The sequence below is a fragment of the Oryx dammah genome, unplaced genomic scaffold (genome assembly GCF_014754425.2).
Source record: "Oryx dammah isolate SB20612 unplaced genomic scaffold, SCBI_Odam_1.1 HiC_scaffold_19, whole genome shotgun sequence".
NCBI classification, from domain to species: domain Eukaryota; kingdom Metazoa; phylum Chordata; class Mammalia; order Artiodactyla; family Bovidae; genus Oryx; species Oryx dammah.
Window position 1 is genome coordinate 72,295,091 of NW_024070203.1, and position 23,587 is coordinate 72,318,677.

General features: G+C 34.8%; 1 protein-coding gene and 1 pseudogene across 48 annotated transcripts in view; one reads left to right on the forward strand and one right to left on the reverse strand.

Annotated features, from left to right (window-relative positions):
- RIMS2 (regulating synaptic membrane exocytosis 2) overlaps positions 1-23,587 on the reverse strand; it is a 592,497-nt gene that overhangs the window by 208,766 nt on the left and 360,144 nt on the right. For 24 of the 48 annotated variants that reach the window (XM_040261948.1, XM_040261944.1, XM_040261943.1 and 21 more), the window contains one exon: positions 16,908-16,973. The exons of the other annotated variants lie outside the window; for them this stretch is intronic. In XM_040261948.1, the coding sequence (XP_040117882.1) occupies positions 16,908-16,973 (66 nt within the window). The remainder of the gene's footprint in view (positions 1-16,907; positions 16,974-23,587) is intronic. 48 annotated transcript variants of the gene reach the window in all.
- Positions 50-7,383, forward strand: LOC120879108 (annotated as a pseudogene).

Here is a 23,587-nt window from a genome sequence, read left to right on the forward strand (position 1 = left end):
CAAAAAGCAGCTCAGTTGATCTTTAGCGCCTTTCTGCTATTTTGTTATGATGCATCAAACTGATTTTGAAAAAGGTAATTGTTTAAGATTATTGAGTATGGAAAAAAATGTTCTCTTCCCCAACATATGCTGCGTTAATTCTCACTAAACTCCATAAGAATTCCTAAAGAACCAACATCTGCCTTTAATAGCAATTCCCAGTGAAGATAGGAGTTGCTCTGTTATAATCAAAACAAAATTATCTGTTTTCCAAAATGAATTCCCTAAATGGAACATGTGAAATATGTGAAGTATTCTATTCGGAAAGCATTCAATGACTTCCCAACATTTGCAAAAGAGTAAAGAAAACCATAAAGGCACTAATTCTCAAGCTGCTAAGGCTGTTTATACTAATAAACAGTATACCAACTAAAATTTAAAAAGGCTCTCAGCACAATTGTAGTATACTGATACATCTGAACATTCAAATGACTGAATCCAAATGTTATGAGAAAACAGTGCAACTTTGCAGTCTGTAGCCATATTCAAACATAGTCCACATGAAAAATCATTCTTCAGGAAACTGGTAAATCAACCATTCTATATCGTTTGTCTCATCACACTTTAACAATGCCAACAAATGCAATTCAGAATGAGCATTAATTGACTGAAATAATAACAGTCTGAAACAATGTGATTTCTTTGATGAGAAATAATCCAACATCAAAATTTATTCCTTCTTTAAAGAAGTCTACTTAAGCAAGCTATCAACACTAACTTTTGTATCCCTGGAGTCTAGCATAATGCTTTTACATCCAACATGCAATTTGTAAATGTTTTCTAAGATCACCCCACTATCTGCAGAACAGCCCCCAAAACAGTAGTTTTGATTCTAGAATTCCAAAGTATACCTCAAAGAAACTATTACCTCCCCATATAGTTGTAACAACAGTACTGGAAATGCTTATATATTATAAACACCAAAGAAAGCTTTAGTATCCCTCAAGACTAATGTACTAAGGACTTCCACTTTACCTACAAATTCTCTCGATCTTATTTTTGAAATGAAAACTGTAAGTGCTTAAAGAAAAATAATATAAAGGACACAATTTTCCAAATGTAATTCATTACATGGCATACAATTTTGGACCAGCAGATATTAGATTAGGCTTCCCTGACAGCTCAATTGGTAAAGAATCTGCCTGCAATACAGAAGACCCCAGTTTGAATCCTGGGTCAGGAAGATCAGCTGGAGAAGGGATAGGCTACCCACTCCAGTATCCCTGGGCTTCCCTTGTGGCTCAGCTGGTAAAGAATCCACCTGCAATGCAGGAGACCTGGGTTCAATCCCTGGGTTGGGAAGATCTCCTGGCGAAGGGAAAGGTTACCCACTCCAGTATTCTGGCCTGGAGAACCCCATGGACTATATAGTCCATAGAGTCGCAAAGAGTCGGACATGACTGAGCAACTTTCACTTAGATATTCCTTATGACTTTAGGAACTGAATACTAGATTTACTCTACAACATATTTTGTGATTATCTTATACTTTATATTCATATGGTAACATGAAAGCAAAGATTTTAAAATTATTTTTATGTTCATGAACTATATATAATATGATTGATTTCTTAAGATAAGTTTAGTATTTTTATAAGTGTATCCAAATATGTCAAAAAAGCTGTGTAAATACATATACAATATTCAATTACTTATCTAAGAGAGAAATGAAAAGGCAATTTGACAGGGTAAGAAATTGTAATTCTAGTTTTTCTTCCTGAAAGACTATTTTAGAGAGAACACTTCTCTTTAGAAATAAAAATGCTCAATGTCTATTAAATGTTGTTAGTGTACATATCTTTGTACGTCTTCAATACAATATATTTATATACTGCATGCATGCTAATCCGCTTCAGTCATGTCTGACTCTTTGTGACCCTTGGACTGTAGCCCGCCAGGCTTCTCTGTCCATAGGATTCTCCAGGCAAGAATACTGGAGTGGGTTGCCATGCCCTCCTCCAGGGGATCTTCCTGATCCAGGGATCGAACTCATTGTTCTTATGTCTTCTGCACTGGCAGGTGGGTTCTTTATCACGAGTGCCACCTTGGAAGCCTTAATATGTATTAATATGTACATATCTTAGATTCCTTAAACCTAGTTATGAAGATACCAATCTTTACATTATTTTCATATTTCTTATCTTAAAATAATAATTTATTTCATTAAATAACATGTATTATGCAAAATCTGATTTATTCTGATTCCAAGTAGAAAGTGAAATATTAGAATATACAATTTCACATCTTTGACACTCTAAAATCTAGAGAATTATTTCAACTGTGTTGCTACATTCCATGTCCTTAAAAGAATACTATTATCTTTAAAGTATTAATGAAGAAGTCACTCTTTAGGAAATATGCTTTTAAAAAAAGCTCTTTAGTAAAAAAGTTGTTTGAAGCTATAGTCAATGTTTTAAATTTTACTTATATTTTTCTCACCATATTCATCAAAAGTATGAATTATGATTTCCATAAAAAATAAAAATGTTTAATAAGTGAAACATGAAAAGAACCATGGTAGAAGTTAGAAATGTATTGAAATGCTCCACCACAAATAAGAGAAGGGGAAAGTTATATTTTAAACTTTGATAACACAGTAGAAGGTCAAGATAGACTTCTACTTCCACGAATGGCTAAAAATATGTCTTACTAGGTGAGAAATAAGGTTACTGCTGAGAAAATTGAAAGCAGCAATGCTTAAATCTCATATATAATACCCACTTTCATAGTAGGTTTTCTAAGGGATTGAGATTTAAAACTTGACAACTTTCACCTAAATTCTTAGTGAGTTTTCATTTTATGGTGAAAGTGAAAGTGAAGTCACTCAGTTGTGTCTGACTCTTTGTGACTCCACGGACTGTAGCCCACCAGGCTCCTCTGTCCAAAGGATTCTCCAGGCAACAGTACCGGAGTGGGTTGCCATTTCCTTTTCCAGAGGATCTTCCTGACCCAGGGATCAAACCCAGTTCTCCTGCATTGTAGGCAGATGCTTTACCATCATGTTGAATGATCATTTGCAAGGCATGAAGTATTTTAGTGCCTACCTGGGTTTCTGAATTTGGGGTCTGTATTTCAATATAAATAGTTTCCTTTGTAACCCTGCCTATTTATTTTACTTTATGCATTTCAAAATATTATTTGAAAAGGGTAGACATAGATTTTACAAGATTGCCCGAAAGCAAGCCATATAAAACACCAGGAAACTCTCACCTATAAATTTAAATTTTTCTTAGGTTAATAATTTGATTATCTTATAAAAGTGATTTAATATCTGTCATAACTCTATTTTTATTTTACATTTTCTGGTATATATGCTTAAAATAGTTTAGAGTTTCTATGTGCCATTTACCTGGATAGATACGGATATAGTTCTGCTTATTTAGTGACTACTATTCTAAACTGCAAGCATTTGCACAGGATCCTCCACAATTAAAGCTAATTCATGTTGACTGACAGTATTGTAACAAGACCCTGTATTGTTTCAAGTCAGCTTTAAAATCATTTAATAGTATGTGCAGATTTTGATTTCTAAGGGGAAAATAATTTTATAATTATCTAGCAAAGTTGTCCATTTTCAATCATTTTTCCACTCATATAGTTGCTCTTGAAAATTTGGCACAGCTGTCTACTTATTTCACCATCTTTGTCACTTATTTCTCCCAGTCTCCAAGTACATGGAGTTATGCAGTATTGCAGAGAAGCATAGGCCAGTGGGCATTTTCTTTCATTTATATTCAACCATTGCAATGATGCAATTCCAGATCAACATAAACTCGATGTAGACTGTCTCTTAAGTACAATAAAAAAAATACCAAGATTACTAAAACAATGAAAAACAAACTGCACAATGCTTCAAAATATTGTTCAGATATCAATGAAAATTGTCCTAGGACATAACTCAGGCCTTAGAATCTATGTTAAATCAGACAGATTTATTTTATATTTATATTGTAAAGATGTGGTAAGTAAATGTAATAGGGTTTCTTTCTCATAGACTTGCACAAAGTAAAGCTATTTAGGAATTATTTTTCTTCTTTATAAGGAAATAATTTCTTTATAAGGTCAAAATCTTAAATTAAAAAAAAAAAAAAAAACCTTGGAGATATCTCTGAAGGACAAAAAGTATAATCTCAGATTTGGAGCAAGAAATGACTTTCATAAATCTGTATTACATAATATAGCAAGCTGATTAACAGCAGCAGCATTATACTTTTCATTAAATACCAATGTGTAGAGATTTTCTAAGCATTAACTACATAATTGAAGGAAGAAACAAGCACATTATAGAATTTTAAAATGAGATATAGGGTAATTAATATGTTACATGCTGTATAATATATCAAGTAATTTAAAGCAATTATATAATTAAACTCTATAATTTTCTTGTACATCATATTGTGCGAGGTATAAGTTTAACCTTTTAAAACCCAGTTTATATATTTTAGCATTGCTCCCAGTGTTAAGAGAATTGGAAGACACAAAATACCATGGTAATAAATGAATATTTCTGAATATTTGTATCATGTGTACAAATAGAAAAATTTTATTATTTTGGTGGAAGATAGATTAATTTTCCTTGGACATGATAGATTTTTTTATACTAGAATATTTCTGTTCAATTAAACATTAAATTTGTATGTTAGTTAAAAGCAGATGAGTTTATCAAAAATAACAGTAATATCTAGAGTCAGTCAACTTAATAACAATCTAACATGTAAAAATGGTAATAATACACATATTGATGGGGAAAAAACAAGACACTTTAATGTAGAAAAACATGTTACTATTACTCATAAACTTATTTTTATCATAAAAATAAAATGGCCCTTTATCTACAGAAGTATTATCATAAAACAGTCACTATTGTAAATAGCAAGAAGAAAAGATTATCACAATTTTCTTAAGAAAGTTATGGACAAATACAATACTGAACAATAAAGATATATTAGTAAACATGTACATGCAAAAACATGTAAAATACAAATGTTTGAGGATGTTTTGAGTATTTAAATAAGTATTAATAGTTATAATTCTCACTGTCACTTAATTTTTACTTCAAGAAACAACAGAAACAAAACCACAAATAAGCAAGGTTATTTACTCAGGAACAATTAAACATACAGTGAATTAATACATCTTTAAAATATGTATTTTTAAAGTCTTGAGAGATTATCATGTTCCATCTACAATATTCTTATTTTACTAAATAATTTTATTTTCAGTGGATGGTGAAGTATTAAAAGTGTTTTGTCAATTGTAAGAAATTCAAGCTATTCTGTCAAGGTATTAGTCCTATGGTTTCCTTTCCCAGCTCCTCAAAGATTCCATAAAATAACAAACTTCTTAAAGATGCATAATGGTCACCTGAGTTACATTCACCCATTCCAGTCCATTTTAGTTCACTGATTCCTAAAATGTTGATGTTCACTCTTGCCATCTCCTGTTTGACTACTTCCAGTTTGCCTTGATTCATGGACTTATCATTCCATGGTCCTAAGCAATATTGTTCTTTATAGCATCAGACTTTACTTCCATCACCGGTCACATCCACAACTGGGTGTTGGTTTTGCTTTGGCTTCGTCTCTTCATCCTTTCTGGAGTTATTTCTCCACTGATCTCCAGTAGCATACTGGGCACCTACTGACCTGGGGAATTCATCTTTCAGTGTCCTATCTTTTTCAGTTTTCACATTGTTCATGGGGTTCTCAAGGCAACAATACTGAAGTGGTTTACCATTCCTTTCTCCAGTGGACCGCGTTTTGTCAGAACTCTCCACCATGACCTGTCTGTCTTGGGTGGCCCTACACAGCATGGCTCATAGCTTCACCAAGTTAGACAAGGCTGTGGTCCATGTGATAAGATCGGTTAGTTTTCTGTGATTGTGGTTTTCAGTCTGTTTGCCCTCTGATGGAGAAGGATAAGAGGCTTATGGAAGCTTCCTGATGGCAGAGATTGACTGAGGGGGAAATTGAGTCTTGAAAGAAAGCTGAGCGCTGAAGAATTGATGCTTTTGAACTGTGGTGTTGGAGAAGACTCCCTTGGACTGCAAGGATATCCAATCAGTCCATCCTAAAGGAAATCAGTCATGAATTCACTGGAAGGACTGATGCTAAAGCTGAAACTCCAATACTTGGACCACCCGATGTGAAGAACTGACTCATTTGAAAAGATCCTGATGTTGGGTAAGATTGAAGGCGGGAGGAGAAGGGGACGGCAGAGGATGAGATGGTTGGATGGCATCACCGACTCAATGGACATGAGTTTGAATAGGCCCCAAGAGTTGGTGATGGATGGGAGGCCTGGTGTGCTGCAGTCCATGGGGGTCACAAGGAATCAATCGGACATGAGGTGTGGTGCAGTCCATAGGGGTCACAAAGGGTCGGACACGACTAAGCAACTTAACTGAACTAAAGTTGTATCTCTGAAAAACCAAATTATGAATTGATATTGTTTGATAGGAGTAACTGTGATAAGGCATAGTACTTACTCGAGAATATCTGAGTGCCGTGTTCAACAGATTCATTTGTCAGCTTTGAACAATTCACTAGCATTCCTTTTGTTTTGCTAGTTTTACATGGATAGTGGAAGTTCCTCATATACACTGATGCTTGCTGCCCTTCACTGCTACTTCATAATGTTAGTTCAAATCATATAGAAGTAGTGATTAGAAGACTGATTCATCCCCTCCCAAATACACAGACACAGACACAGAACAAGAGGTGTGTACATTTTCAAGCATAATCCTCTTCCTCAGTCATGAATGATGATATGATGTCTAACAGTCAAAAAAAAAATTACTGGAGATACCAACAAGCAAGAAAAACAAAGCCCACTGTCAAGAAACAAAGCAATCAACAGAGTCAAACTCAGAGATGCACAGGTGTTGGGACTATCAGGCAGGGAAATTAAAATATTGTATGACTGGTGCATTAAAGATTACCTTAGAAAAGATGGAGAATATCTCTTGCATGAAAAGCTAGAGAAGTATCAGCAGATAGATGAAGACTGTAAGAAATCAAATGGTAGGTCTGTGGTGAAGAAGGATGTGGTGTGCCGTGGGGTCCTGGGCCTGGCAGACAGTGGGCAGTTGGAGGTGACTTTGGAGTAGCACTTGGAGGGCACAGTGAAGCATCCATCCATTGATGGAGTCCTGCTCACAGATTCACAAAGATTTAACCTGGGTTGCTATGAGACCTTGTCAGATAAGCAGCCTAGCCCAGCAAGCAGCTAAGCTCACCTCTGACCCCACTAGTATTCCTGTGGTGTGTCTAGAATCAGACAATGGGAGTATCACTATCCAGAAAACATCAGCGTCACAATGGTGTTGCACAAAATGACCTCCTGATGTTTTGTATCAGTCAGTTCTCCAGCAGCCTATCATAGGACTACAGTCTGCCTTTGTTAATTATCTTAAAGAGTTTTTAAAGTTCAGTAGTTAGGCCTTTCATTTAATATGCATTGAACATTTTTCTATTAGCTTTAGAGTAAGCACCTTTCAACATTGTATGGGATGACCTATCAAAATATTAATACAAAAAAGATTTTGCTTTGAAGCAACAGGTCTAGATCACTTTGTATATAGAATTTTCTTATGGCCAATAAATCTGGTTGGATGCGAAAAACTAATCAAATGGAAATGTCAGAAATTATAGAAGTTAGAATGTGGCAAAATGTTGGAAAGTTTGAAGTTAGTTTATAGAGATCTTAAATGTCGAGTTAAGAGGTTAAGATATGGTTTAATTTTCAATGAGTGACCAAAAAGTTCTGAACAAAGGTAATGTTTAAGTAATGAATTAAGAAGATGTCTTCAGGGGTAACATATGGAATAAATTAGAGTAGGAAGAGGATGACTTGTAGAAAAAGGTTGGAAACAGAGAAGAAGGCATGGATGAGAAAAATAAATCACAATGTACAATACATGGAATTATACAAACAATTTTAGGGCTAGAAGGAATCTCAGAAATTATTATCTTAAATTCTCTGTCTTATATTCCCAACATCTGTGCATCTCTGAGTTTGATTCTGTTGACTGCTTTGTTTCTTGACAGTGGGTCAATCTCTCACATTTTTAAAATAAGCAAACTAAAGCTCACAGAAACTTGATCAGAGTCACACAATTTGCTATTTTTTGAAATGGAATTTGAATTGCTCTTTCTTGGTTCTAAAGCCTGTTACCTTTTTTGAAAGCAAGGATAGAGTTTTCCCTACGTATATGCTTGGCAAATCACCATACGAATTAAGTGAAAGAAATGAATAAACTAAAGAAAGAAGCTTCTAAAATGAAATGATGCTATATTAACAGAAACAGAAGAATTCTTGAGAAGAAGGAGCCTTACTTTAGGTTTGGACCTAAATTTGTGAAGTGTTGCAACGATACTCTTCTATAGATATGTCAGATAAAGAAATCTGATAGTTTGAGAAGTCACTGTATTATATTACTATTTCACTGTTCATTGATTCACTAATTCTTTTAAAGGTATTTATTGTATGCATGTCATGTGCCAGGCATTATACTAGGTATTAGAAGTTTTGGACAAAGTCATAAAGATGACAGAATATAGGATAACATATGGTCAAGAAGTTGAAAACATGAGAAGTAGGAATAAACTGAAGGAAACAAGAGCAATCAAGAAGTAGAATGAGAATCAGGAGATTTACTGTATTAGAGAGGCTGAAAACATTAATAATGGCAGACACAAGGACATAACAAGGATAAAAAGTGTAAAAAGATACAGCAAATATAACCATGGAGAAAATCATTTAAAATAAATTGCTGGAAATAGATGTCAAACTGTAGAGGGTTAAAACTTAGTAGCTGATGAAGCAGAGAAGGCAATGGCACCCCACTCCAGTACTCTTGCCTGGAAAATCCCATGGACGGAAGGAACCTGGTGGGCTGCAGTCCATGAGGTCGCTAAGAGTCAGATACGACTGAGAGACTTCCCTTTCACTTTTCACTTTCATGCATTGGAGAAGGAAATGACAACCCATTCCAGGGTTCTTGCCTGGAGAATCCCAGGGACGGGGGAGCCTGGTGGGCTGCCATCTATGGGGTCACACAGAGTCGGACACGACTGAAGCTACTTAGCAGCAGCAGCTGATGAAGAAGCGAGGAAAGCGTATGTAAAAATACATCGTCAAGAAACATGACCTAAGTAAGAGAGAGAAATCGACCATTCTCCAGGGAGCTTGAAGGTGTGGCAGATGAGAAAGAAGATACTATTAAGGAGATAGCAACAGGTCTCTTTAACAACAACTTGAGGAAAAACAAAATTAGTAAAATAAGAAAGACTGAAATATAAGAGAAATAAGACATAATTAACAGAGGGAAATTTCAGAGAAATTAAGAATAGTTATAGGCAGAAACACAAATAGGAGATTACTTGTGATGTAATAGATCACTTTCCTCTTAGACAAGGCTTCTAAGAGGAAAGGAGGTTGGTAACAATGCAAAGAAATTATGGCAAAAAGATGAGGAGGTAGCTCAGGAAGTGTGAATTACTTGGATTTGATCACATTCACTAAGGGCTCTCAGTACTACTTCTCAGGGCATCTATGGGAAAACACTCTGTATTACACACAAGAATCTCATCCTCCTGTGACTCCACTAGTTTTTTGAGAAAAAAGTGTGAAAGTGTTAGTCATTCAGTCATGTTTGACTCTCTGACCCCATGGACTCTAGCCCACCAAGGTCCTCTGTTCATGTAATTCTCCAGCCAAGAAAACTGGAGTGGGTAGCCATTCTCTTCTCCAGGGGATCTTCCCAATCTAGGGATTCAACACGGGTCTCTTGCACTGCAGGCAGATTCTTTACTTTCTGAGTCACCAGAGAAGCCCTTTTTTGAGCTTTGTGAGAACCCTTCTCTAATTTGGGTTCTCATCATGACCCCAAATACCTTAAGATAAGACCACTCGCTGCCTCTCTTCAAACGTGATGGCATCTCACAGTACTACTCTAGCCCCAGGTCAGACCCTTCCCAGAATCTTACTCCATTCTGGCACCAAAATGACTTAGGATACATTTAGATGTCTCAGGTAGATCACTTCTATTTTAAGCATCTTATCTGTATAATTCTTAGTATCAAGTACAGAGAAAGCCCAGTTGTCCCTTGACAGCTTCTTCTCTCTAAATTCATTTCCTCTATTATCTTCTGTACCATTTTAATTTTCTTTATTCTCTTAGCTGTATTTTCAAGAATCTTGATCTATTGTTAACTAACTTCCTTATGTCATCAGCTTTTCTGCAGAATAGTTTCTGCATATCCCTATCTCAAATAGCACTTAGCTCAACCCTGCAGGCTCTCCTTCCAGTGTAACTCTCATCTGCAGAAGCTACTTATTCTTTGACATTTCATAGTCCATGGATTCAGGAGAGATTGGCTCCCTAGAGACACTCTGGCTATTGTTCTTCCACTGTAACATACATGTTCTTATTTCTATCAAGCATACCACTTGGCCGTAAGATCCATTATTAACTCAGGTTGCTAATAACTATCAACTTCCAGCCAATATCCCTTAGTCATTGATTATTTGGGGAATTTTTATAAGTCATTTTCTTTAGATAAATTCTATGATGATTTCAGGAGATTTCAATGTACATGCAGGAAATTGTTCAATAATCTTGAACCATAACTCTTGGATCTTTGAAATGTCAATAATCCTCACTTTTCCCCTGCATCAGCACCCTTTTCTGGGGAAATATGGTGAACCTTAGAATCCAGTGAAACTATTCAAACTTTAAAATACTAAACTCTAATATCAAACTGATGAAAATCATTAATTATTTCAGGTGTTTTATAATCTCACTTCCACTTTACTTGATCTCCATTTAACACTTTTCATTCCATGGACCTACCAATTTCTGTCAGAATATAGTACCTCTCTACTTTCCTTCCTTCCTTAACCATCTTAGACTCTATGACTGATCATCTGAACCACTTCTATAACAACAGATTCCCTTCTATCCCAAATCCTCCAAATATTCATCAAAACCCTAAAATTGATTCAATGCCATAATGATTTTTCTACATTTAGGCAACTGGATATTTCTTAAGTAAAGCATGCATTCATACAGGTTAGCACTTTGCAAATTCAGTTTCTAACATCTGCTGTGGTGGTATCAATAACAATCTTTCTACTTATATTTAATCAGTTCCCATCAGTTTTTACACAATGACTATTTAAACTTTCTCATCATATTTAACCTTTGGGAATCCTCAGGAATTTGTCTCAAAAATAACCATATAATCTCAATTATAGCAACAACAAAATTGAGGTTATCAAATATAATTACCTTCGATTAACATCCTTTAAAACTTTACTTAGTTTCAACTCTGTCATCTATTTCCCTCCTGTCTCAATGGTAAATAAGAACTTTTTACATTTAGAAACTCCATCTGTGTGGTTAGCCCTACCCACTGCTCTAAGACTTTTCTTTTAGTCATTCTTTCTTTTTTCCCTTTCTTTTTCCCTTATTCTTTTTCCCCCTAAAGGATTGTTTCCTCCAAGCTTATAAACACAGGATGTATTTCTTACTCTGAAAGAAAGAAACCTAGTCTGATATCATATGCCCCTATCCAATATTTTTCCACACTCCTTTGATGTATTTATTATCTCCCAATCATGCCTCAGGCCCTGCAATCTGCTTTTCTCCTCTCACCATCTTTCCGAAATCGCCTGAGTTGGAATCGTCAATGACTTCTTCCTTGACAAATCTCATGGTATTTTTCATATACCTTTACTTTCATTTATTTTTACTGTTGACACTATCTCTTCCTTCTTCAAATTATTTTTTTAAGCTCTATTCTTCTTACTTTTCTATTCTTCCTTCACTATGTCCTTCAGAAGCTTCTCTTTCTCTTTCTGTCAATTTTCCATGGCAGAGGAAAACTCCTTGGCTTTCATTTGATGGGTAGTATCTCTGGCTGATTTCATTTTCATTTTTGTAGCTACTTTCCACGAGTAGTAAATTTACTCCTAAATGATTATACATAGCCTAAACTTCTTTAAGCTTTAAAATTATTTAATTTACTTCTTGCTAGGAGCTTCCCCCAGCCTTCTCAATAATTCTAAAACTGAACTTGTCTCTCAACTAAACTGATTCCTCTCCTAACAATTCCCCCATCTCTGTTAAGGTACCACATGCACCCAGTTACTCAGCCAATAAAACTGGAATATTTCTTGACTCTTGGCTTCCCCTCAAAATCCAAATTTGATTATTTACCAGGTAATATTGAATTTAATTGATTAGCTCTCATCATTTATCTCTCCATGCACTACCTTACTTAGTTCAGACCCTCAAAGAGCTTTTGTTGTCCAAGACCAAGGCAAATACCTCAGTGTTTTTCTTTTTCATACACTTTTCTTTCATCAACCATCCCCATAGTCTCTAGAGTGAGTAAATGTACTACAGCCATCCCAAAACTAAAACTCTTCAAAGTACCTCTGTCACGTACAGTGTTAGATTTAAGTTCCTCAACAGAGGATACAAGGTTATTCATCATCGGGCCTATCTCTATCATTACATATTCATCCCTTGCTACTCCCTGCCTTGTAACGAACGCTGCAACAGCACTAAAACACAGTGTTTATTACGCCAGTAACTTTGCTTATGCATGCATGCATGCTAAGTCGCTTCAGCCGTGTCCGACCCTTTGCAACTATGGACTGTAGCCCGCCAGGCTCCTCTGTCCACAGGATTCTCCAGGCAAGAATACTGGAGTGGGTTTCCATGCCCTCCTCCAGGGGATCTTCCCAACCCAGGGATCAAATCCATGTCTCTTTTGTCTCTTGCACTGGCAGGCAGGTTCTTTATCACTAGCGCTACCTTACTCTACCTAAATATTTCTAATTCTTCCTTTAAGATATAGCCCATCTGTCATCTCCTCCATCACATTTTTATGCAAAAGTTGCCATGTCCACCATCAATGTTTGTGATTCCTTAATATGCCATGTATAGCTTCGCATGTGTGCATGCTAAGTCACTTCAGTCGTGTCTGACTCTGAGTCTTTGTGACTCCATGGACTGTAGCCCACCAGGTTCTTCTGTCCATGGGAGTCTCTAGGCAACAACACTGGAGTGCATTGCCATGCCCTCCTCTAGGGGACTTCCCAGTCCAGGGGTTGAACCTGCATCTCTTACATCTCCTGCATTGGCAGGTGGGTTCTTTACCACTTGCACCACCTGGGAAGCCCCATGTATAGCTTTAAGTTAAGATAAATACTTTGGGGGAAAGTAAGATATGAGGATAGATTTTAAAATATAAAAGATATATTAATTGAAATAAAGGATATATCTTAGAGGGATATCAATAAAAGGTAACATGATATCTATTCCAAATATGTTTGTTTAAATTTTGAATGTGTTTTAAAATTCGCAATGATCAAAGATAATTTTGCCCTGGTTAGTGTAACTTGTCCAGAGGAAAAATGTCTTGATCCATAATATTAGTTAAATATTTGTTTCCTGAGGTAATATAAAAGAAGTTTAGTAAACATTAAGCTTCTATTCATCTGTTCCAAAGAGACAGCATACATAATATTTTATTTTACAAATGTGAAGTAGAGAAGCCAATGGTTCTGATTCTTCACATATTGAGGATGCCATGTTGAGTTAACTATTATACATTTATTCCATTCCTAAAATTCCATATTTTATACAGCCAAACTATGGTCCACTTGGAACTATTAACACATATTTATTCACAGAAGGGGAATTTCCAGACCATGACAGTAAATGCCACCTTGAAATATAGACTGGGAAACTGAATGCTTAGAAAGTTGGTGCCAATTTCTTTTTATTCTTTTCACAATCCTCAATAAAGAGGTCACTTTTCCTTTGAATGTTCAGTCATTTTTTTCTCCAGTAGGTAATTAGAGAGAACTTGGATAATTTAGATCAAAACCATTTGTCAAGAGAAAGAGATTGCTCCAGACTTGGACTTCGTCAAAAATGTAAAAAAAGAACAATGAAACAAGGGAACTGAACTGAGGATGTTTCCAAGAATGGATTCAACCTCTAGATATGTAAGTAAAGTGGAAGCAAATTGGGAAAGGTAAAGGGGTAAACAGAGTGGATAAAAGAATCAGTGAGTTAAAAGTAACTCAAGGAAAGAATAAGAAAGAACCATGTGTAGTTATCGTCCAAGAGTGAAGCATCTGTAATAACTATAAATGGAAAGTAATCTTTAAAGTTATATAAAAAATTAATTTTTTAAAATATTTCAAAGGTAGAACAGTTTCAAGTGCTGATAATATTTAGAGTATGGCCATGGGAGTGAGTAACTAAAGCAGAACTGAGAATAAAGCTCACTACCTCCAATTTGAGATACTCAAGGAAGTGAGTGGGTGCTAAATAGGTCATTCAGGTGATGCTAACATTGCCAGGAGAAGGAAATGGAAAACTACGCCAGTGTTCTCACCTGGGGAATCCCAAGGACAGAGAAGCCTGGCGGACTATAGACCATGGGGTCGAGAAGAGCTGGACATGACTGAGCGCGCACACACACAACATCATTCAGATACATGGCAGGAATTAGGATAAAGAGGAAGACTAAGGCCACATGCTAAAATCTTCAGTAAATAAAATAGTATATCCAAGCAGTCAACAGATGATATCAACATGTAGAGGAAATGCATGGCTGTGTTCAGCTGCAATATGTACAAAGGTACAGGGGTTAAACAAGATGCATTAAACATAGTAATAAATAAAGGAGAAGGGATAGCTGACTAGATGAGTTTTTGTATCTTCAATAATCCCCAGAATCTCATAGTGGACTGATGTGGGAGTCAGAAGAACTAAGTAACTCAGAAAGTTAGCAGAGAGAAATAAATGATCAAAGTCACTTAAAAAAACAAATGAAGGAAATGTTAAGCTGAAAATTCAATACAGTATTTTCTATTTCTGTGAAATACAATAGGAATGCAACAGGCAAGAAGCCTAGAGGTAGATGAAGGAATATTAACTATATATTCTGGTTCTTGGTATGGGTAGTAGATTCCTAAATGTTTATTTTACTATTATGCTTTGAAACATGCAGACATGCTTTTGTATGAATCAAACTAATAATAATAAAAGATAATATTACTGAAAGCAACTAAAGAACTACATTCTTACAATGTCTATCCAAGTTTTCTAGATTAAGTACACCAGACTCACAAATTTTAATCATTTAAGTGACAACAAATCTTAGAGTAAGTTATTTGATAATTTGTTTTCTAAAACTGATTTTCCTAACTGTGTTTTCCTTTAATATAAACATCAGTGATATTGTGTAACCTGACCACAAACCAAATTATGGTACAAAAAGACAATTCAGAAATCTCTCTTTCAAAATAGGCCAGCTAGGCTGAGGTTGAGAAACAGAGTAAGAATATGAAATTGATAATCAACTTAGAGCTGTTAAGGACTGGCTCTATCTATGTTGGTTCACTGAAAGAATAAATAATATGAAGCAATCTACTTGTTGATAACTAAGAAAAATATAGGACATAAAAACTAACATGATGGATAATTTTAATTTATGGTTAAGTGGAAAGATACCAGCATAAGAATTCTATAGTCAATAATATCTCATTCATGCCTCCCACCTTAAAAAAGGTCTTACCCAATTATAAGGATAGGTATATAGCTATTTTTCACATTTTTGTAAGATAAATTTATAATCATTGCAACCAAAAAAGAGTTTGAAAGTAACATACAGCAATAATAAAGATGACAAACACTAACAATAAAAAATGAAAATTATTTAGTATTGAAGCAAAAAAATAGAAAAAGAGACTAAGAAATGTAAAAGAAAATAAAACATAGCAATAACCACTACAGTAAACTGAAGGCACTAAATTTCAGATACACGTACAGAAAGACATCACAAAACTTGAATTATTAGGAATTTATTGTTGATACTATCTCTTATGTTTCCTTCCATATTTGTCTAAATGAATTCAATCTTAGGTATTTATCCACTAGTTTCAATTATTTTTTCTAAGCTCTTTCGTTATCAACTCACAATTAACTAAACTAATAAGATAAAAGTGGCCACAAAGAACCCAAATCACTCTGAAACTATAGTCAGAGTGAGTACAGCACATTAATTCCCTATCTGTATAGCTGAACCCACAACCACATTATCATTGCTCTTCTTTTCTCTGTCTACAGGGCCTCAAAATGTTGTCACTGAACTGGCTCAAATCCCTACAGCTATGTTTAGCCTTGAGAAACTGCAAGCTTTAGAGACCTTCTTTCCCTGCTAGATTTCCTTCTGGGAATAACTAGAGACGTAATCCTCCTTTCTGTTAAATGCCAGGTAATTTATATTTCTCTTCAGTACAAGGAGAATGGTGGGAGAGTAGAAATGAACAAGGATTTTCCCACAAACCCAGTATTCTCCAGGGATCCAGATTCATCTACTATAACCAATGAGTAGACCACAGCTACCCTTGATAAAGTAACCATAAACCTGAGTTCAGCCTCCGTTCAATCTAAGCACTTTTCAAAGGCTGATTTGGAGGGAGATAGAAGTGGGTTGTTACCAACTAGTGCTGTCTGAATATCTAATTATGAATTCTCCAGAGGAAGATGAGGTCTCAACTGTATTAATATTTAAAAATACTGTTATTCTACTTTTCCATGTAATGATTCAAAAGTAATTTCTGGTAATTTACATTTTTAGAATCATCACAGAGATGATCCCAGCCCAATACAATTAAATTGTTTATATATGCTTTATTTCCTACTTTTTTACAAGGATAATATTTCTATATTTCATCAATAACTACAGACATATATATATATATATATAGTAGTGAGTTATTATCAATAGACAGGCACATGCAATTCTAAGAACAGACTCAATTGTAAGAAAAAAATACCTGCCATCCCTGTGATGATGTTCAATGCTCTGACTGTATCTGGAGCGAGGTAGAGTAAGAAAATGACTGCAAGCATGGCAGAAACAAGAACATAAATGAGACTCAGGAAGAAAATGAAGACGGTATAGTTTAATTTTTAAGTGAGATTCAAAAAAGATAAGCAGAGAGCAAGCAAAGCAAATGAAAATCGTTACTGGAAAGTTTGCTCCTTCTTCTCAATGTCCATTGTAATACGGCAGTGCTAAAGGTTAAAATGGTCTAAATATTCTAAAACAAAACACAACAGAATGTAACAAATTGAGATTTCAACAAATAATATTTAAAAATAAAATCTTATCAATTACCACAAACATCTTTAGCACCATCTATAAAATGTATCATAATACAGATGCTTCCTCACTTTGGGGGATGAAAGGTAGGAAAAGAAAAAAAATAACCAGAAAACTTGAGAAGAAAATATTAAAAGAGATCCTTTTGAATACTTATCACACTTAGGGGATTTCATAAGGCAATGATTTCTTTTACAATCATTACTAATTAAAAGTAACTAAAAGAGTTTATAAAATTTCATTTAGTAGGGAAAAAATTGAATACTTCATTTGAATATTGCTTTATTTTAATATTACTTTATTTTGAATATTAATTATTTGAAATTAACTTTATTTGAATATTAATTTTATTTTTAAAATGTATTGGATGCTATTCCATTTTTCCAGTCACTGTTTATTACATGCTATTGATTCTGCGGCACTTCATGCCTTCTGACTTACCATAAGCCATCAAAGTAGTACATTTTCATTTTTACCCCTCTGTAGCTGATTCTCTTATTTACATAGCACTAATATAATTAAAAAAAATTTTTTTAATCTTTCATGTCAAAACACTTAATTTTGGCAGATTATCATTATGCTTCAATAAAAAATGGAAACCCACCTTGATCTCTCTCAACATCTCTAAAGAGGACATATACATTTGTATCTTTACTCGCCCTTTTCTTCTCCAAAAAAGGAAGCAATTCCTCTACTTGTAATCCTACTTCCCATATGGCCTTGCCTCATTCATTTTTCTCTCATTCCTTCCCTCCACAATCACATTTAATTCTCAAAATAAAACTTCAGTAACTTTGCCTTCCCCTCTCTCTTTTCATCATAAAACGTCTTTTAGATGTATCCACAATTCTTGCTATCACTTTCTCACTTTTCAGTCATGCCTAAAGTTTACTGTAATTTGACTTCTGCCTCTACTATTCTCTTCAAGGTATTCTGTGAGTTTTATCTGTGAAATTCTAAAAAATCCTTTAATTTCTTCTTGATCTTCATTATGCTCCATTTATCTATGGCTTTAGACACTGATTTTCAACCTATATTTCTTGACACTCTCTTGGTTTTTGAAACACTATTCTCTCAGGCTATTACAAATTTGTGTGTGAGCTCAGTCTTGTCTGACTCTTTGCTACCCTATGGACTGTAGCCCGCCAGGCTGCTCTGTCCATGGAACTTTCCAGGCAAGAATACTGGAGCGGGTTGCATTTCCTCTTCCAGGGGATCTTCCCAACCCAGGGATCGAGTCTCTTGAGTCTCTTCCATTGGCAGGCGGATTCTTTAATAGTGTCTATTAACACTTAATCATGTGCCACACACTCCATTACAGGTTGTCTATGTCTCACTTACTACTCGTAACAACCCTTCGAGATAGGGTCCAGTATTCCCACAGAGAAAACTGGCTCTGAGTGCTTGTGCACAGCTGTAAAGTAAGGAGCACAACTGGCTTTTAAACTCAGGGCTTCCTTCAGCCAAAACTCAGGATCTTTACATGTACACATTGGCCTGGTCTCCCGCCTACTAACTGTTTCTTTATCCATTTCACTTATTGATTCCCTTTCTTTTATTCCTCAGAGGCAGTGGTTTCCCAAGATTTTTCCTTGACTTTCTTCATACTCAAACACATTCTTTCTGGATAATACTATTTGTTTTTATAGTGTAAATTCTCACTTTGGTTTAACCTTGATTTTTCTTTGGGTTTCACATTTCCAGCAGCTTCCTGAGATCTCCACATGGGTACCTGAGTGTCATGAAGGCATTTCAGAAAAACACATGCTAATTGTGAGACATGTAAGACATTCGCCAATTTGAATATCTGGGGCTGCAATTGTAAGACAGCTGGAGCAGTAGCTTTCCAACGTTCTTTTTAAGCAGAAGACCATTTGTTTCTTCAAACAAAATTTATGTCAAACCAATATTTAGGAATTCAATAAAATCAGAATGGCAGTGTCTGCAGAGGGAGTAAGAAGCCTAGATCCCACCCATTTGGCTTCATCCTTACCTACAACAGCAGTCCTTCACGTATCTTTAGAATCTAGAACCCTATCATTTTAAAGGGCCTCCTAGTAGTTAATTATAATTCTTTAATCCTCTTTGGAATTTAATATAATACTTCAGCTATTTGTTTTCTTGTAATCTCAGTTTCAATTGAGAATTTAAATATTTGATAAACCAAGCTATAAAGTCTCAAAATTTAACTTATCCATTTTCCTTATTTTCTTCAATTGATTTATAACCATTGCTCATTCTAATGCCTAAATAACTCAGATTTATCCCTTGTTTTCCTTTTTCACTGCCACTATAAATCAGGCTTAACATGTCCACTGAAATAATCTCCTATTAAGTCTCCCTTCAGAGCCCAACCCTCTCCCAATCCACCCTGCCTACAGAACTATATTTATAAATTATGATTCTGATCATGTAGGTACATTGCTCCAAATCCTTCAATTAATATCCATCTCAAAAAAAAGTACATATTCTTTAAAATTGTAAAGAAACTAATTTCTAAGCTACATTCAATCTTCATCTCCTATTACTTTGCTTTTCCCATACCATCACTTTTTATCTAGGTACAGCAGACTAAGACTGTCTAAATATATTCCATACTTTCCTGACTTTCAGACTAAGTTCATGCTCAACACTCATGCTCCACACTCTGCCAAGAATGTCCTGTCCATCATTCCCTCTCTGTCTCCACTTCACTGCATTTCAAAATTCTACTAATTTTTAAAGTCCAACTTCTCTTAGAAGCTCTTTCCAATATATTCAAGCAAGTCATTTCCTCTCCAATCTGTTCTAAGCCTATTATGCTTAGGACTCATGGTCTTTTACATTTTATAACTAGTTACTATATTGTATAATTACTTGGTATAATCAACTGGATCATGTGCTTATCTAGACCAGGATAATGCCTACTCTAAATCTTTGTGCAGAATGCCTAATCCACTCAATACATATATTTTGAGTTGAACTCAAAAGTAAAGCAGAATTACGATCTTTTCATGTGGAACCTACTGTTTAAAGAGAGCAGTCATTCATATAATCCCAGAAACACTCTAGAACTGTAAACAAGAGATTAAAAACCTATGCAGTATAAGAAATAAGGATAACAGTATCAAAAAGATTTTTCTGGCTTTACAAACAGTAGAAAGAATACCCAACAGTAGTGATGTTGGGATTTACTGCATTAAAAAAGAATAGACTGTCTCTGAAAATTACTTAAGGGTAACAAAGATGTGTAAAATTCAAAGCTGTTAAAATTTTCATATTCATAGAGCATATATATATATAAAATCATCCAACTTTTAATATTTTCCTTGAGAAGCTTAGAATAAATTTCATCTCTGTAAAGCCAAAGAAAACACTATCCAGGAATCAGCATCATGACACAACAGTTTGTTTTATTTCCCTTTTTGTGATGGTCAATTTTATGTATCAGCTTAACTGGCCAAGGGGTGCTCACCTTAAACATTATTTCTGGGAATGTATGTAAAGGTATCTCAGGATGAGATTCTCATTTGATTCAGTGGAATCAGTACATTGCCCACTCCAGTGTGGGTGGACATCAGGCATGAGCCGGACATCTCACAGCTCTCTGGCCCTCTGACTGAGATTGATTAATACACCACTGGCTCACCCGGTTCTCAGGGCTTTGTATTCTGAATTATACCATTATTTCACAAGTCTCCAGCATGCAGACAGCAGATGGTAGACCTTTTCAGCTTGTATAATCATGTGAGCCAATTCCTCATAATAAATCTATCACCTATCTATATATTTATCTATTGATCTATTAACAATCTCTCTCTATCCAGCCTAACAGTTCTGTTTCTCTGGATGACAGTGACTATATGCTTTTCCATAGACATGTTATACCTCTTAACATAATCTGGTCATGATTCCCCTTGGAGTAATAGTATAAAAGTACATCTGTGAATATTATAGAAACTAACCATACTATTTTAGTAAGTCCCCTAAAATTCACCTAAGATACAGTGCTCATTTGCTGCATCTACTTAGAGCAATTTAAAAACATTTTATTTACACTTCTCCATTAAAGCATGCTTACTTTTCTCCCCAAATTAATAAAATCTATGCAATAAATAATGTCCTAAATATACATAAGGAGTTAAAGTAAGTTATTTTAAATATTGCATTTAATCCAATTTGTTTGAAATTTTTAAAAAATTGAGCAGAATTTTAACTCATTGCAAAAGAATAAAACAGGAAACCAAAACATGACTCAATTTTTTATTTTTGGTCTAAGCCCCTTTACTTCTTTTTAAAAAATTACATTTATTTATTTTTAATTGAAGGATAATTGCTCTACAATATTGTGTTGGTTTCTGCCAAACATCAATATGAATCAACCATAGGTATACCTGTGTCCCCTCCCTTTTGAACCTCCCTCCCACCCCTCTAGGTTGTTACAGAGCTCCAGTTTGAGTTACCTGAGTCACATAGCAAATTTCCATTGGTTATATATTTTACATAGGGTCATGTATATGTTTCCATGTTATGCTCTTCATACATCCCACCCTCTCCTTCCTCCCACCACCCCTGTGTCCATTTGCTGCTCTGCAGATAGGGTAAACAGTACTGTCTTTCTAGATTCAATATATATGCATTGATATACAATATTTGTTTTTATCTTTCTGACTTACTTCACTCTGTATAATAGGCTCTAGGTTCATCCACCTCATTAGAACTAACTGTGTTCCTTTTTATGGCTGAGTAATATTCCATTGTATATATGTACCACTGCTTTTTTATCCATTCATCTGTCTATGGACATCTAGGGTTGCTTCCATGTTCTAGCTACTGTAAACAGTGCTGCAATGAATACTGAGGTACATATGTCTTTTTCAATTTTGGTTTCCTCAGGGTATATGCCTAAGAGTGGGGTTAGTGGGTCAATGCAGCAATTCCACTGGTTTTGTTCCTAGTTTTTTAAGGAATCTCCATACTATCCTCCATAGTGGCTGCATCAATTTACATTACCCCCAACAGTGCAAGAAGGTTCCCTTTTCTCCACACCCTCTCCAGCATTTACTGTTTGTAGATTTTTCTGATGACGGCCATTCTGACTGGTGTGAGGTGATATCTCATTGTAGTTTTGATTTGCATTTCTCTAGTAATAAGTGATATTGAGCATCTTTTCTCGCGTTTACCAGCCATCTGTCTGTCGTCTTTGGAGAACTGTCTGTTTAGGTTTTTTGCCCACTTTTAGATTGGGTTGTTTGTTTTTCTGGTATTAAGTTCTATGAGCTGCTTGTATATTTTGGAAATTAATCCATTGCCACAAAATGTGACTAAATTTAAAAAAAAAGATTAATAAAGGAACTTATAGATTCTCAAATCCTGGTAAAAAATTTGACTATCCAAAGAACTAAAAAAGATTATTGATCTAATTTCCTGACACACTTTGATTCATACTAAGATATTTAATTTTTGCAGATAAAACAAAACTATAATGAATTATCCTCGCATTATATTTCATTAGCCTGAATGTTCCCTTTTCAGTTCAATTCAGTTCAGTCGCTCAGTCATGTCCGATGCTTTGCGACCCCATGTCCCCTTTTAGGAACTACCAGATACACAAAAAGGACTGTAAAAAAAGAAGATAAAAATCTCACTCTTAAGTAATCTGGAGATTTTGAAAGCTAAATTTCCAACAATGTTAATTTAATACCAAACTGTCTTTAACATTGTTACTATTTTGATACTTTATAGTTCCTAAAATACACTATGATTTAAAAGGTAAAAATATAATCCTGAAATATAATAAATAAAAAGTTGCATTAATTTGTAGGATGAGTTTTCTTTTTCATTTACTTTCTCTATGTTTTCAAACTTTCAGAGATGTATTTCTCTCATAGCTGATAACTGAAATAGTTTGGTAATTTTTGGTAGCGAACAGCCTGTTAAAGAATAGTGAAATATCATGTGTTTGAAGTATTTCAGAAATTCATATACTAGGGTAAATATGCCCTATTCTATAAAATATTATAGAATATAAATGCATTAATTGAATGAACAGAAGAAAGAAGTTTATGAAGTAATATATCTTCTGCCAGTATTATTTTTCTTCCTTATTAGGCTGAAAGTATACTCTATGGAATTAAATGCAACCAATATATTTCGGTCTGTATGAGAGACATAAAAAATGTGTACTGTAAGATATCTATGACATATTATAGAAATAGCATGTAGTACTCTATACTTATTCTAGTAGTAAGTTAACTCCTATAATAAACAAGCTCTTGAAATGATTTCTAATACTAAAGTCACATAATTTGCTACCGAAAATGATGTTCCTAGTTGTAGTAGTTACCAGGATTTACCAGAGAAATAATGATA